A 12,689-nucleotide genomic window follows, 5' to 3' on the forward strand; every position below is an offset into this window, starting at 1 on the left:
GTACTTTGATAGATACCAAAGAATTAAAACACATGGCCTTGGCCCTGGCCGGTTTGCTCAGTGGTAGAGAGTCAGCCTGGCGTGCAGAAGTCCTGGGTTCGATTCCCGGCCAGGGCACACAGGAGAGGCGCCCATCTGCTTCCTCTCTCTCTCTCTTTTCCCCTCCTGCAGCCGAGGCTCCATTGGAGCAAAAGATGGCCCGGGTGCTGGGGATGGCTCCTTGGCCTCTGCCCCAGGCGCTAGAGTGGCTCTGGTCACGACAGAGTGACGCCCCGGATGGGCAGAGCATTGCCCCCTGGTGGGTGCGCCGGGTGGATCCCGGTTGAGCGCATGCAGGATTCTATCTGACTGCCTCCCGGTTTCCAGCTTCAGAAAAATACAAAAACAAAACCAAAAAAAACCAAACACATGGCCTCTATTCAGACAATTTAGAATCCAGTTGAGGAGAACCTGAGTGTGAGTGCTCTTTGTGTGTGTGTGTGTGTGTGTGTGTGTGTGTGTGTGTGTGTGTGACAGAGACATAGATAGATAGGGACAGACAGGAAGGGAGAGAGATGAGAAGCAATTTTTCATTGAGGTACCTTAGTTGTTCATCGAGTGCTTTCTCATATATGCTTTGACCCGGGGGCTATAGCAGACCAAGTGACCCTTTGCTCAAGCCAGCAACCTTGGGCTCAAGCTGGTGAGCCTTGCTCAAACCAGATGAGCCTGTGCTGAAGCTGGCAACCTCGGGGTTTTGAACCTGGGTCCTCTGTATCCCAGTCTGATGCTCTATCCACTGCGCCACCGCCTGGTCAGGCAAGTGTAAGTGCTCTTAAGTGCTCTTGGTGCTAAGAACAAGGCAAGGGACTAATTAATGCGGTTACTGAGGAGACTTCTAGCTAGAGATGGTTCTAGCATCATGTATGTATATATAATAATCCCTGTTATCTCTTCTGTTCTGGGACATCGTAACTGACAGATCCTTTTCTCTTGTTCCCTAAAGGTTCAGTGTGGTGCAGGGCTGACCTTACTCTGGAGCCCCCCAGATCACATGTACCTGTACCAGCATATCCTGGCCACTCTTCAGTGCCGAGATCTACTAAGAGCCACTGTGTTTCCTGAGACTGTTCCACTCTTTGCACTAGAGACTCCAGGGACCACTTCTGAGCCAGAAGGCCTTCCCCTTGAGCCATCTCCCCCAAAGCGGCTGTTAAACCTGACTCTAGAGGTGAGCACAGCCAAGCTGACTGCTTTTGTAGCTGAGGACAAGTTCATTACCCTGGCTGCAGAGAGTGTGTCACTGAACCGGCATGGCGGTTCACTTCAGGCTTATTGCCCAGAGCTGGCTGCTGGCTTTGATGGCAACAGCATTTTCAACTTCAAGGAGGTGGAGGTGCAGCTGCTACCCGAGCTGGAGGAGATGATCCTCCACCGAAACCCCTTCCCTGTGCTGCAGACCCTCCGGAACCGTGTTTGGCTCCTCTCCCTCGGCTCAGTTTCAGTGGAGTTTCCTTACCAGTATGATTTTTCTCAAACTCTGGATGAGGCTGTGGGAGTTCAGAAATGGCTAAAGGGGCTGCACCAAGGAGGAACTCATGCTCAGGCCTCTCCAAGCCCACCCCCGCTCCCACCTGATCTACTCTTGAAGGTTCAGCACTTCTCATGGGTTTTCCTGGATGACATTTTTGAGGTGAAACTTCGTGATAATTATGAACTCATGAAGGATGAAAGTAAGGAGAGTGCCAAAAGGCTGCAGCTGCTTGATGCCAAAGTGGCTGCCCTTAGGAAACAGCATGGGGAGTTACTGCCAGCACGAAAAATTGAGGAGCTCTATGCCTCTTTGGAACATAAAAACATTGAAATCTACATCCAGCGCTCCCGTCGTCTCTATGGCAACACACCCATGCGCCGGGCATTGCTCACTTGGAGCCTGGCAGGGTTAGAGCTGGTGGCCCTGGCAGATGCCTCCTTCCATGGGCCTGAACGTGTGGTAGAGCAGGTTCGAGAACTTGATCCAGGCAGCCCTTTTCCTGCTGAGGGAATAGATCTTGTTATTCAGTGGTGTCGTATGCTCAAGTGCAGTGTCAAGACTTTTCTGGGTAAGTCTTTTATTTGCAGAGCCTGGTGTTCACCCGTGGAGCTCTAGCAAGCTCTTTGAGTGATTACAGAAGAGCTTGTTTATATTGATTATAGTGACTGTTTTTGGATGGGTGGAGTGGAATGGGTAGGTTCCTTTTCTCTTTCTTTGTTCCTGAATTTCACCCTGAAACTACTTGGCTAACTTAAAGGAACAAACAGCTGAGTCATTTTTAGGGTTAGCGTGGCTCTTAGATCTCAGTGTTATTCCCCTCACCATCTGCTTGGGATCTCATTGTCCTTTTTCAGCTTTTTTAGGTTTTTGTGGGGGTTTTTTTCTTTCTTTTTTTTTCTTTTTTTTATAGAGAAGAGAGTCAGAGAGAGGGATAGATAGGGACAGACAGACAGGAATGGAGAGAGATGAAAAGCATCAATCATTAGTTTTTCGTTGCAACACCTTAGTTGTTCATTGAGTGCCTTCTCATGTGTGCCTTGACTGTGGGGCTACAGCAGACCGAGTAACCCCTTGCTCGAGCCAGCGACCTTGGGTCCAAGTTGGTGAACTTCGCTCAAACCAGATGAGCCCGCGCTCAAGCTGGTGACCTCGGAGTCTTGAACCTGGGTCCTCCGCATCCCTGTCCAACGCTCTATCCACTGTACCACCGCCTGGTCAGGCGGGTTTTTGTGTTTTTTTTGTGTTTAATTTTTCCTGCTGAGGGAATAGATCTTGTTTAATTTTTTTTTTTTAATTTATTGATTTTACTGAGAGAGGCAGGGAGAGAGAGAGACAGGAACGTCAATTTGTTCCTGTATGTGCCCGACCGGGGATCGAACTGGCAACTTCTGTGCTTCGGGATGATGCTCTTAACCAACCAAGCTATCCAGCCAGGGCCTTTTTAGCTTTTTTAGAAAGAACTAGGTTTTGTTCTCCCAGCTGACTTTGTAAAATGGATGGGTAAATGTAGTGGCAGGGAAAAAAATGCCTGAGAATGCTGAGACCATTCCCTGACTAGCCAATGTGAATCTTCCCTATAAAAACAGTTCGGATAAGAGATTATCCCCGGTACCTCTTTGAGATTCGTGACTGGCGGCTGATGGGTCGACTTGTGGGCACTGAGCAGAGTGGTCAGCCTTGCTCCCGTCGGCGTCAAATCCTACACTTGGGGCTACCATGGGGTAATGTGGCAATAGAGAGGAACATGCCCCCACTCAAGTTCTACCATGACTTCCACTGTGAGTAGAGGAGGGCAGTTGGTTTGGCTGAGGGATGTTGTGATGGCTGAGGTGGAAGAAAAGCTGAGGCCCTTCTGCACTGAAGGAAGAGGAGAGGGATGGAGCTTGTGTAATAAGTTGTACCCTTTTGCTACTCTATCCTAGCGGAAATCTTCCAGTATACAGTGGTATGGGGCCCATGCTGGGATCCAGCCTGGACACTGATTGGCCAATCTGTGGACCTCTTGACCAAGCCCTCAGCTGACCCCAGCCCACCCTTGCCTTGGTGGGACAAGAGCCGTCTTCTGTTCCATGGGGATTGGCATATGGATGTTGAACAGGCGAACCTGCACCAGCTGGCTACTGAGGTAAGGGTCCAGAGGAGTTGTTTTCTTATTGGGATGGTATGATTGGGGCTTGTACAGCACATGGGGGAAGAGAGAAAGGTACTAATTTGGGCAAAGAGGGTGATACTCTTATCTATATCTATATCTCACCAAGTTATTGGGGGCGGTTATAGGATCCATACAACACAACAGAGAATATGCACTGGGAGTGGAACCACCTGTCATTTCACTGGAAACCTGGTCAGTTTGTGTTCAAGGGTGACTTGGATGTCAACGTGAGAACAGCCTCTAAGTGAGTGGAGTGATGGATGGGGCCTTAACCGGGTGAGGGACTTAGGGTGGAGGGACAGGAAGAGCAAAGGGGTTGCAAGTGACCAGGGCACTGAGAACTGAGATTCTGTTGTGAGGCAGGTATGATGACTGCTGCTTCCTTCACCTGCCTGACCTCTGCATGACACTGGACCTGCAGTGGCTCTGTCATGGGAACCCCCATGATCACCATGGTGTCATTCTTCGGGCCCCAGAGTACCTACCTGAGGTCCCCTTGGGCCAGCTTCATGACTCCTACCGGGCCTTCCGATCTGAGAACCTCAATCTCTCCATCAAGATGGATCTGACTCGGCACAGCGGGAGTGAGGCTTGGGTCTGGGACAGTGGGGAGGAAGGGCTGGGAGGGTGGGCTTAGACACTAAGGACTACAGCTTAATCTTCTGGGGAGGGGATAGGAAAGGGGAAGGGAGTATTTGAAGAGGGCTGGTGAAAGTAAAGAATTTGGATCTTTGTAAGGAGAGGGACTATTAGTGTTGGGACTATTTAGTGTAAAGCTGACTGCTGGTTTTTTTTTTAATTTTTTTTATTTAGCAAGCGAGAGAGACAGGGACAGACAGACAGGAAGGGAAAGAGATGAGAAACATCACTTCTTCATTGCGGCACCATAGTTGTTTATTGGTTGCTTTCTCATATGTGCCTTGACCTGGAGGCTCCAGTAGAGCCACTGACCCCTTGCTCAAGTTAGTAATCTTGGGCTTCAAGCCAGCGACCTTTGGGCTCAAGCCTGCAACCATGGGGTCATGTCTATGATTCTAAGCTCAAACTGGTGACCTCAGGTTTTCGAACTTGGGTCCTCAGCATCCTAGGCCGATGTTTTATCCACTGCGCCACTGCCTAGTCAGGCTGTTTGGGTTTCTGAACCTCTAAAACCTGAAGCTGAGGAAGGATTTAGCTTCATCTCTATGCTTTAACTATAGCTAGGTAACGTCTATCTTCCTTTGCAGCCATATCCCAGCCCCGAATTCTGCTATATAGTAGTACCCTGCGCTGGATGCAAAACTTCTGGGCAACTTGGACTAGTGTCACAAGGCCTATCTGCAGGGGACAGCTGTTCAATAACATGAAACCTGGCAAGAAGAAACTTGGCCAGCACTACAAGCAGCTTTCCTTTACTGCACTCTTTCCCCAGCTACAGGTCAGGCTCTGACATTCCTGCTGACATCTTCAGTTCTGTTCCTTCCCTTGTTTACTTGTTTGTTTTAATCTGGTCTCTTAATCATCTCTCCAGTGCCATTTTTCATTCAGTGTTAAGTTCTCTTGTTACCAGGTGCACTATTGGGCCTCATTTGCTCAGCAGCGGGGTATCCAGATTGAGTGTAGTCATGGCCATGTCTTCACTCGGGGAACTCAGCGGCTTATACCTCAAGGTAAGGTAAACAACTCCCTGTATTTCTTCTAGCCTATTCATGGTCGTCTTTCCCTTTCTCGGTTCCCTTCCCTTTCTTTCTGTCCCACACTATTCTGCACTGGTTTGCATGGGCTCTGTATGCCTCCTTTTTCAGCGGGCACAGTGATGCGGCGCCTCATCTCTGACTGGAGTGTGACCCAGATGGTTAGTGACTTAAGTCAGGTGACTGTTCATCTGATGGCCTCACCCACTGAAGAGAGTGCTGATCACTGCCTTGATCCCTTGATAACAAAGACCCACCTACTGAGCTTGTCCTCGCTCACCTACCAACGGCATAGCAATCGCACGGCAGAGGAGGTACTGCCTCAAACGGTCTCTTGACTACCTTATTTGTATCAGAAGGTGTCTTAGTCTGCTCAGGCTACCATAACAGAATGCTTTTCTCCATGGCCTTCTTGTCTCCCCCAAAATAGGTTTTTTATTCAAAGAAGCTTCTTTTCTTTTCTTTTTTTTTATAAAAGAGACAGGAGAGGGATAGATAGGGACAGACAGACAGGAATGGAGAGAGATGAGAAGCATCAATCATCAGTTTTTCATTGTGACACCTTAGTTGTTCATTGATTGCTCTCTCATATGTGCCTTGACTGTGGGGCTACAGCAGACTGAGTAACCCCTTGCTCGAGCCAGCGACCTTGGGTCCAAGCTGGTGAGCTTTTGCTCAAACCAGATGAGCCTGCGCTCAAACTGGTGACCTCGGGGTCTCAAACCTGGGTCCTCGGCATCCCAGTCCAATGCTCTATCCACTGTGCCACCACCCAGTCAGGCCAAGCTTATTTTCTTATCTCTGCATTTGTGGTCCAGGAGAAGTAGTGGGAATGTCCGTGTTACTCTGAGGTTCTCTTCCTGTTTCTTAGGAGCTCTCTACTCAAGTTGGGGATCCTGCTTTTCACACACACCAGCTGCACTTGGTAGATTTACGGGCTTCCTGGACAACCACTAATCGGGACATTGCCTTTGGTTTATATGATGGCTACAAAAAGGCAGCTGTACTCAAACGTAATCTCTCGACTGAGGCCCTGAAAGGGTTAAAGATTGATCCTCAGATGCCAGCCAAAAAGCCAAAGCAGAGTGTCCTGACCAGTGCCTCCGCCCCAGCTCCTGTCAACCCTCCTAGCTTTAGTGGACAGCCTGATAAAGAGTCATCAGGAGGTAAGCTGAGGAAGATAAGGCTCTGCTGGGTTAGGTTAGAATGTGAGCATTGGCTTGGGACAGGAGTTTGAAAAGTACTAAATCATGTGTGGCTGGTTCCATCCAGGCCTAGTGACGAAACCATTATTTTTCCATATCAGGCCGCCTAAATCTTACATAGCAGTGATATGGGGCATTAAAGAGTTTGGTCCTATGGCCAGGAGAAGGATCAAGAAGGAATGGTGGGCCCAACACAGGATGAGTAAGAGAAAGAAACAAAGGATTAGAGAATTGTTTTGTGTTTTAATGAATTATTCTGTTCAGTAAGCAAATATTTATTGAGTATTAAACAGGCACAAAGCACTGTGCTGGGTTTGGTGATGGATACAGAATGCATAGCATTCAACTCACCTCAAGTTGTCATTTCTGAGTGAACTAAGATTAGTTCATTCATTTACTCAGTCACTCAGTTTATTCATATATTCATTTTAGCTTTATTGAAGGTTTATAATGTTCTAGTCATGACCTTAGACATTAGGAATACAAAGATGGGAGGAAGCTTAGAAACAAGTAGATATAAAAATATGCAAATTATTATTTCATTATGAAAATGCTTTGTAAGAATATTCATGAAGAAAATATTTAAGTCAGCATAGGGAAGTCTAGAAAGCCTTCACAGGGAAGATAATGATAGAGATGGTTCTTAAAAGATGAGTAAGAGTTTGGCAGGTAAGGAAAGAGGAGAGGGCATTTTAGGGAGAGAGAATAACAAGTTCATGGTGAGTTTAGGTGAAAGTGATAAAAGCCACAAGAAAGAAATTGAAGAATTTGGAAGTTGTTCTTGACTGGAGTGAAGGAGGGAATTCACTCAGGGAAGGCATTGTGGAGGAAATAGCATTTGACCTGGACCTTGAAGGCTTAGTATGGTTTGAACATGTGGAAATGGGGCAGAAGGGCCTTCAGGAGAATATACTGAATAGGAGTGGAGTTGTTAAAACTTAGTATATTTAAAGGAGAGTGAACAGTCTGGTTGGTGAGGGTAGCTAAAAGAGAATATGCTGGAAAGGAAAGCTGAAGGTAGATCATCAAAGGCTTTTTATACAAGGGAGTCTTTGACAGCAATGGACTAGTGAAGCTTTTTGAATAGAGGTATGTCATCATTAGAGTTTTACTTTTAGGAAGATCAATATGGTACTAGTGCAGCAATAGACTAGAAGGGAAGAAACTAGAGGTGGGGAGACAAATTAGGAAACTACTGTGATCTCTCAACAAGAGACATCAAGGCCTGAACTAAGTAGAGGCAGTGGGAATGAAGATGAGGGGATGGATAGAAATGTTCTTGTGCATATAAGAGATTTGGCAACTGGTTGGAAAATGTTAAAACGGAAAGCGGAAATGAGGCTAAACAGGTTTGGGGAGGTATAGAGTTGTTGATTGGACATACTGAGTTTGTGGTGCAAGTAGTACATCAAGATAGTGTTTAACAAACAGCTGGAAATGAAGGTCTAAAAGCTTAGGGTTAGAGATAGAGACATGGAAATTTTAGCATAGAGCTGAGAGTTAACGCAGAGGATATAATAGTTGCTTACAGTGTGGTAGGTGCTCTGCAAAATACTTTTATGTATTATTCCGTGAAGTTTTCTCAACAAACCTGTGAGATAACTCCTGTTATTTTAAGGACAGAGAAAGTGAGAAAACAGGTTAAAGCAGGTTGCTGAGAGTTACAATCAAGTAACTGGCAGAGAGAGGATCTTGGACAAAGAGAGGCAGACTAGTCTAATTCTGGAGACTGTGCTTTTAACCATAAGACTGTTAGATAAACTCATTAGAAGAAAGAAGAAGAAAGGGAAGGGAACATGCCAAGGATAGATTTTAGGAGATATTTATTTTTAAGACCTGGAAGAAGGAAGAGAGTCCAGAGGCGTAATCGGAGGAAGCAGTAGAGCTAGAACACAGTGGCACTGATGGCAAGGGAGTGGTTTCATGTGGAAAGGAGTGGTCAGCAAATAGCATTTCAAATCATTGGAAATGAAAAGTATAAGGAACAAAATGGGGGGTAGGGTGGATATGCCTAAGAGAAAAAATGCTACCACTTACATAGTTTCTCCTGGGAATCTGTTACTTTTATTAAAATTGTGGGGGAAACGAATTGGCAACCCTTATTTTGCCAGCAGGGGTGAAGGGGGGAAGCGGGAGACTAGAGTTGCAGGTTGGGGAGACTATGTTCTAGCCCTTACCTAGCCAAAAAATTGAGGGAAGATCAGTTTGGATGTTACCCCTTTGAGACTGTGACTTTTCCCACTTCCTCTTTTTCTGCTAGGTGTCTACATGTTGCAGAAGCTGATTGAAGAGACAGATAGGTTTGTAGTGTTCACAGAAGATGAGTCAGGTGTGAGTGACCAGTTGTGTGGCATTGCTGCTTGCCAGACGGATGATATATATAATCGAAACTGCCTAATTGAGCTGGTCAACTGCCAGGTACCATGTCTTTACCAGAGTACCCCAACTTTGGGCTAGGTCATAATCATATGTGTTTACCCTCCCCCACCTCTAAATAAGAATGGGGTGGATAGAGTTCCAAAAACTTATTTCTTCCAGCAGGTCTCAGGGGTAAACACTACCATATCTAAAAGCCAGTAGAGTTCACTCAGTAAGCTAGAATTAGACCCAACTGCAGACATTGGTACAGTCCTCTCACTAATCTCATCTTGGTGCTCTGGTGCTATGACTCTGCTTCTGTCTCTGACATAGATGGTTCTTCGTGGAGCAGAGACAGAAGGCTGTGTCATTGTGTCAGCTGCTAAAGCCCAGCTGCTGCAGTGTCAACATCATCCAGCCTGGTATGGTGACACACTGAAGCAGAAGACATCCTGGACTTGCCTACTGGATGGCATGCAGTACTTTGCCACCACTGAAAGCAGCCCCACTGAGCAGGATGGCCGACAGCTCTGGTTAGAGGTTAGTTAGCAGGGCTAGGAAAGCCTATTACATCCCGTTTCTCATAGCTGACCACTTTCACCAGAAAAATTGCAAGATTCCTTTTTTTTTTTAAAGATTTTATTTATTGATTTTAGCCTGACCAGGCAGTGGCTCAGTGGATGGAGCATCGGGTTGGGATGCAGAGGACCCCAAGTGACCTCTAGGCTCAAGCCAGCAACCATGGGGTCATGTCTGTAATACCACGCTCAAGCCAACGACCCCATGCTCAAGCGGGCGACCTAGGAGTTTCAAACCTGGGTCTTCCACATCCCAGTCCAATGCTCTATCCACTGCACCACTGCCTGGTCAGGCCAGGCTGAAAGATTTTTTTTTTTTTTTTATTATTGTTTTTAGGCCCTGGCCAGTTGGCTCAGTGGTAGAGCATCGGCCTGGCATGCAGGAGTCCCAGGTTCGATTCCCGGCCAGGGCACACAGGAGAAGCGTCCATCTGCTTCTCCACCCCTCCCCCTCTCCTTCCTCTCTGTCTCTCTCTTCCCCTCCCGCAGCCAAGGCTCCATTGGAGCAAAGATGGCCCGGGTGCTGGGGATGGCTCCATGGCCTCTGCCTCAGGCGCTAGAGTGGCTCTGGTCGCAACAGAGTGACGCCCCAGATGGGCAGAGCATCGCCCCCTGGTGGGCGTGCCGGGTGGATCCCGGTCAGGTGCATGCGGGAGTCTGTCTGACTGCCTCCCTGTTTCCAGCTTCAGAAAAATACCAAAAAATAAATAAAATAAAATATATATATGTGTGTGTGTGTGTGTGTGTGTGTGTGTGTGTGTGTGTGTGTATATTATTGTTTTTATTTTTTTGTGGCAGAGACAGAGAGTCAGAGTGAGGGGCAGACAGACAGGAAGGGAGGAAGATGAGAAATATCAATTCTTCGTTGTGGCTCTTAGTTGTTCATTGATTGATTTCTCCTATGTGCCTTGACCATGGGGCTACCACAGACCGAGTGACCCTTTGCTTGAGCCAGTGACCTTGGGCTCAAGCTGGAGAGCCATGCTCAAACCAAACCAGATGAGCCCACGCTCAAGCTGACGACCTCGGGATCTCGAACCTGGGTCCTCCACATCTCAGTCAGACGCTCTATCCACTGCGCCACTGCCTGGTCCGGCTGAAAGATTCTTAACAGCAGGGGTCCCCAAACTTTTTACACAGGGGGCCAGTTCACTGTCCCTCAGACCGTTGGAGGGCCGGACTATAAAAAAAACTATGAACAAACCCCTATGCACACTGCACATATCTTATTTTACAGTAAAAAAACAGCCTAACCTGTGGTGGCGCAGTGGGTAAAAGCGTCAACCTGGAATGCTGAGGTTGCTGGTTCGAAACCCCAGGCTTGCCTGGTCAAGGCACATATGGGAGTTGATGCTTCCTGCTCCTCTGTTCTTTCTATCTCTTTCCTCTCTCTGTCTCTCTCTCTCTCTGTGTCTCCTCTCTCTAAAAAAATGAATAAATAAAAAAAAATGTAAAAAATAAATTGTAAAAAATAAAAAAATTATAAAAAACAAAACAAAACGGGAACAAATACAATATTTAAAATGAAGAACAAGTAAATTTAAATCAACAAACTGACCAGTATTTCAATGGGAACTATGGGCCTGCTTTTGGCTAATGAGATGGTCAATGTGCTCCTCTCACTGACCACCACTGAAAGAGGTGCCCCTTCCGGAAGTGCGGCGGGGGCCGGATAAATGGCCTCAGGGGGCCGCATGTGGCCCGCAGGCCGTAGTTTGGGGACCCCTGCTTAACAGTATATATTGCTACCAGCTTAGCAGAATGAGACTGATAATAACCCTGAAAGTAGAAACTGTAGGTAGTCTCTGGTTTGTGTGTCTGTGAATATGTACTTTTTTTTTTTTTTTTTTTATCTCACTTTGTTTTATTTCATTGCAAGGGAAATTATCATTTTCCAGCACTAGAATAAAATGAGTTGGAAATTTTTTTTACTTTTGAAGTTTGCTGACCGCTATTATAATATCACATTAGTTGGCAGGCAGCTTGAAAACAGGCAATAAGTCAGAATTTTAGACTGGCTCTCTCTCTGTCTTTTCTCTGGTTTCTCTTAGTGAAGATGAATGAGTGGTTGTTTCAGCAAGGCAGTAAGGTTGAATAGAAAGACTGCTTGTCTAGGAGTCAGATTATGCGAGTTCTAATGCTACCTCTGCCATTATAGTAGCCATGAGCCCTTGGGAAAGTCACCTTTATTTGTAAAATGGACTTATAATACTTAATCTTGACAAGATTTTTGAAGGGATCAAATGAGAAAGTACTTTGAAAAATATAAAGCTTCGCCTGACCAGGCGGTGGCGCAGTGGATAGAGCAGGGGTCCCCAAACTACGGCCCCGTGGGCCATATGCGGCCCCCTGAGGCCATTTATCCTGCCCCCACCGCACTTCCGGAAGGGGCACCTCTTTCATTGGTGGTCAGTGAGAGGAGCATAGTTCCCATTGAAATACTAGTCAGTTTGTTGATTTAAATTTACTTGTTCTTTATTTTAAATGTTATATTCCCGTTTTGTCTTTTTTACTTTAAAATAAGATATGTGCAGTGTGCATAGGGATTTGTTCATAGTTTTTTTTATAGTCCGGCCCTCCAATGGTGTGAGGGACAGTGAATTGGCCCCCTGTGTAAAAAGTTTGGGGACCCCTGGGATAGAGCATCGGACTGGGACGTGGAAGACCCAGGTTCGAGACCCCAAGGTTGCCAGCTTGGGTGCCGGCTCCTCTGGTTTGAGCAAAAAGCTCACCAGCTTGAGCCCAAGGTCACTGGCTCAAGCAAGGGGTTACTCAGCCTCCTGAAGGCCCGCAGTCAAGGCACATATGAGAGGGCAATCAATGAACAACTAGGGTTCTAATGCTTGGTGCTTCTCATCTCTCCATTCCTGTCTGTCTGTCCCTGTCTATCCCTCTCTCTGATTCTCTCTCTGTCTCTGAAAAAAAATATATATATATATATAAAGCTTCATTCAGATGCAAAGTAGTTTTATCTTTTTAAATCAGTATGTTTGGGAGGTCTGTGTGCGTCAAGATAATGTTTTTGTTAGCTAGTGAAATTGTAAGCAGTGGCTATAAATTTTCTTTTCAACTTCTTGGTAGAACTGAATTTGTACTGTAATTTCTAGGATATAATATTACTAGAATTAAATATTACTAGGAGATCTAATGGCTATGAGATGTACCTAGTCGATATTCTGCAATGTCATTATTTAACAGGTGTTAACTGCT

General features: G+C 46.3%; 1 protein-coding gene across 2 annotated transcripts in view; it reads left to right on the top strand.

Moving 5' to 3' along the window:
* BLTP2 (bridge-like lipid transfer protein family member 2) overlaps positions 1–12,689 on the top strand; it is a 34,676-nt gene that overhangs the window by 9,604 nt on the left and 12,383 nt on the right. For both annotated transcript variants that reach the window (XR_010748892.1, XM_066363688.1), the window contains exons 16-26: positions 986–2,081; positions 3,100–3,291; positions 3,436–3,638; positions 3,791–3,909; positions 4,029–4,249; positions 4,892–5,082; positions 5,215–5,314; positions 5,450–5,652; positions 6,210–6,504; positions 8,804–8,961; positions 9,235–9,441. Coding sequence is in view for 1 of the 2 variants with exons in the window: in XM_066363688.1 (XP_066219785.1) it covers positions 986–2,081; positions 3,100–3,291; positions 3,436–3,638; positions 3,791–3,909; positions 4,029–4,249; positions 4,892–5,082; positions 5,215–5,314; positions 5,450–5,652; positions 6,210–6,504; positions 8,804–8,961; positions 9,235–9,441 (2,985 nt within the window). In the remaining variant the exon portion in view is untranslated. The remainder of the gene's footprint in view (positions 1–985; positions 2,082–3,099; positions 3,292–3,435; positions 3,639–3,790; positions 3,910–4,028; positions 4,250–4,891; positions 5,083–5,214; positions 5,315–5,449; positions 5,653–6,209; positions 6,505–8,803; positions 8,962–9,234; positions 9,442–12,689) is intronic.

The sequence above is a fragment of the Saccopteryx leptura genome, chromosome 2, assembly GCF_036850995.1.
Source record: "Saccopteryx leptura isolate mSacLep1 chromosome 2, mSacLep1_pri_phased_curated, whole genome shotgun sequence".
Taxonomy (NCBI): domain Eukaryota; kingdom Metazoa; phylum Chordata; class Mammalia; order Chiroptera; family Emballonuridae; genus Saccopteryx; species Saccopteryx leptura.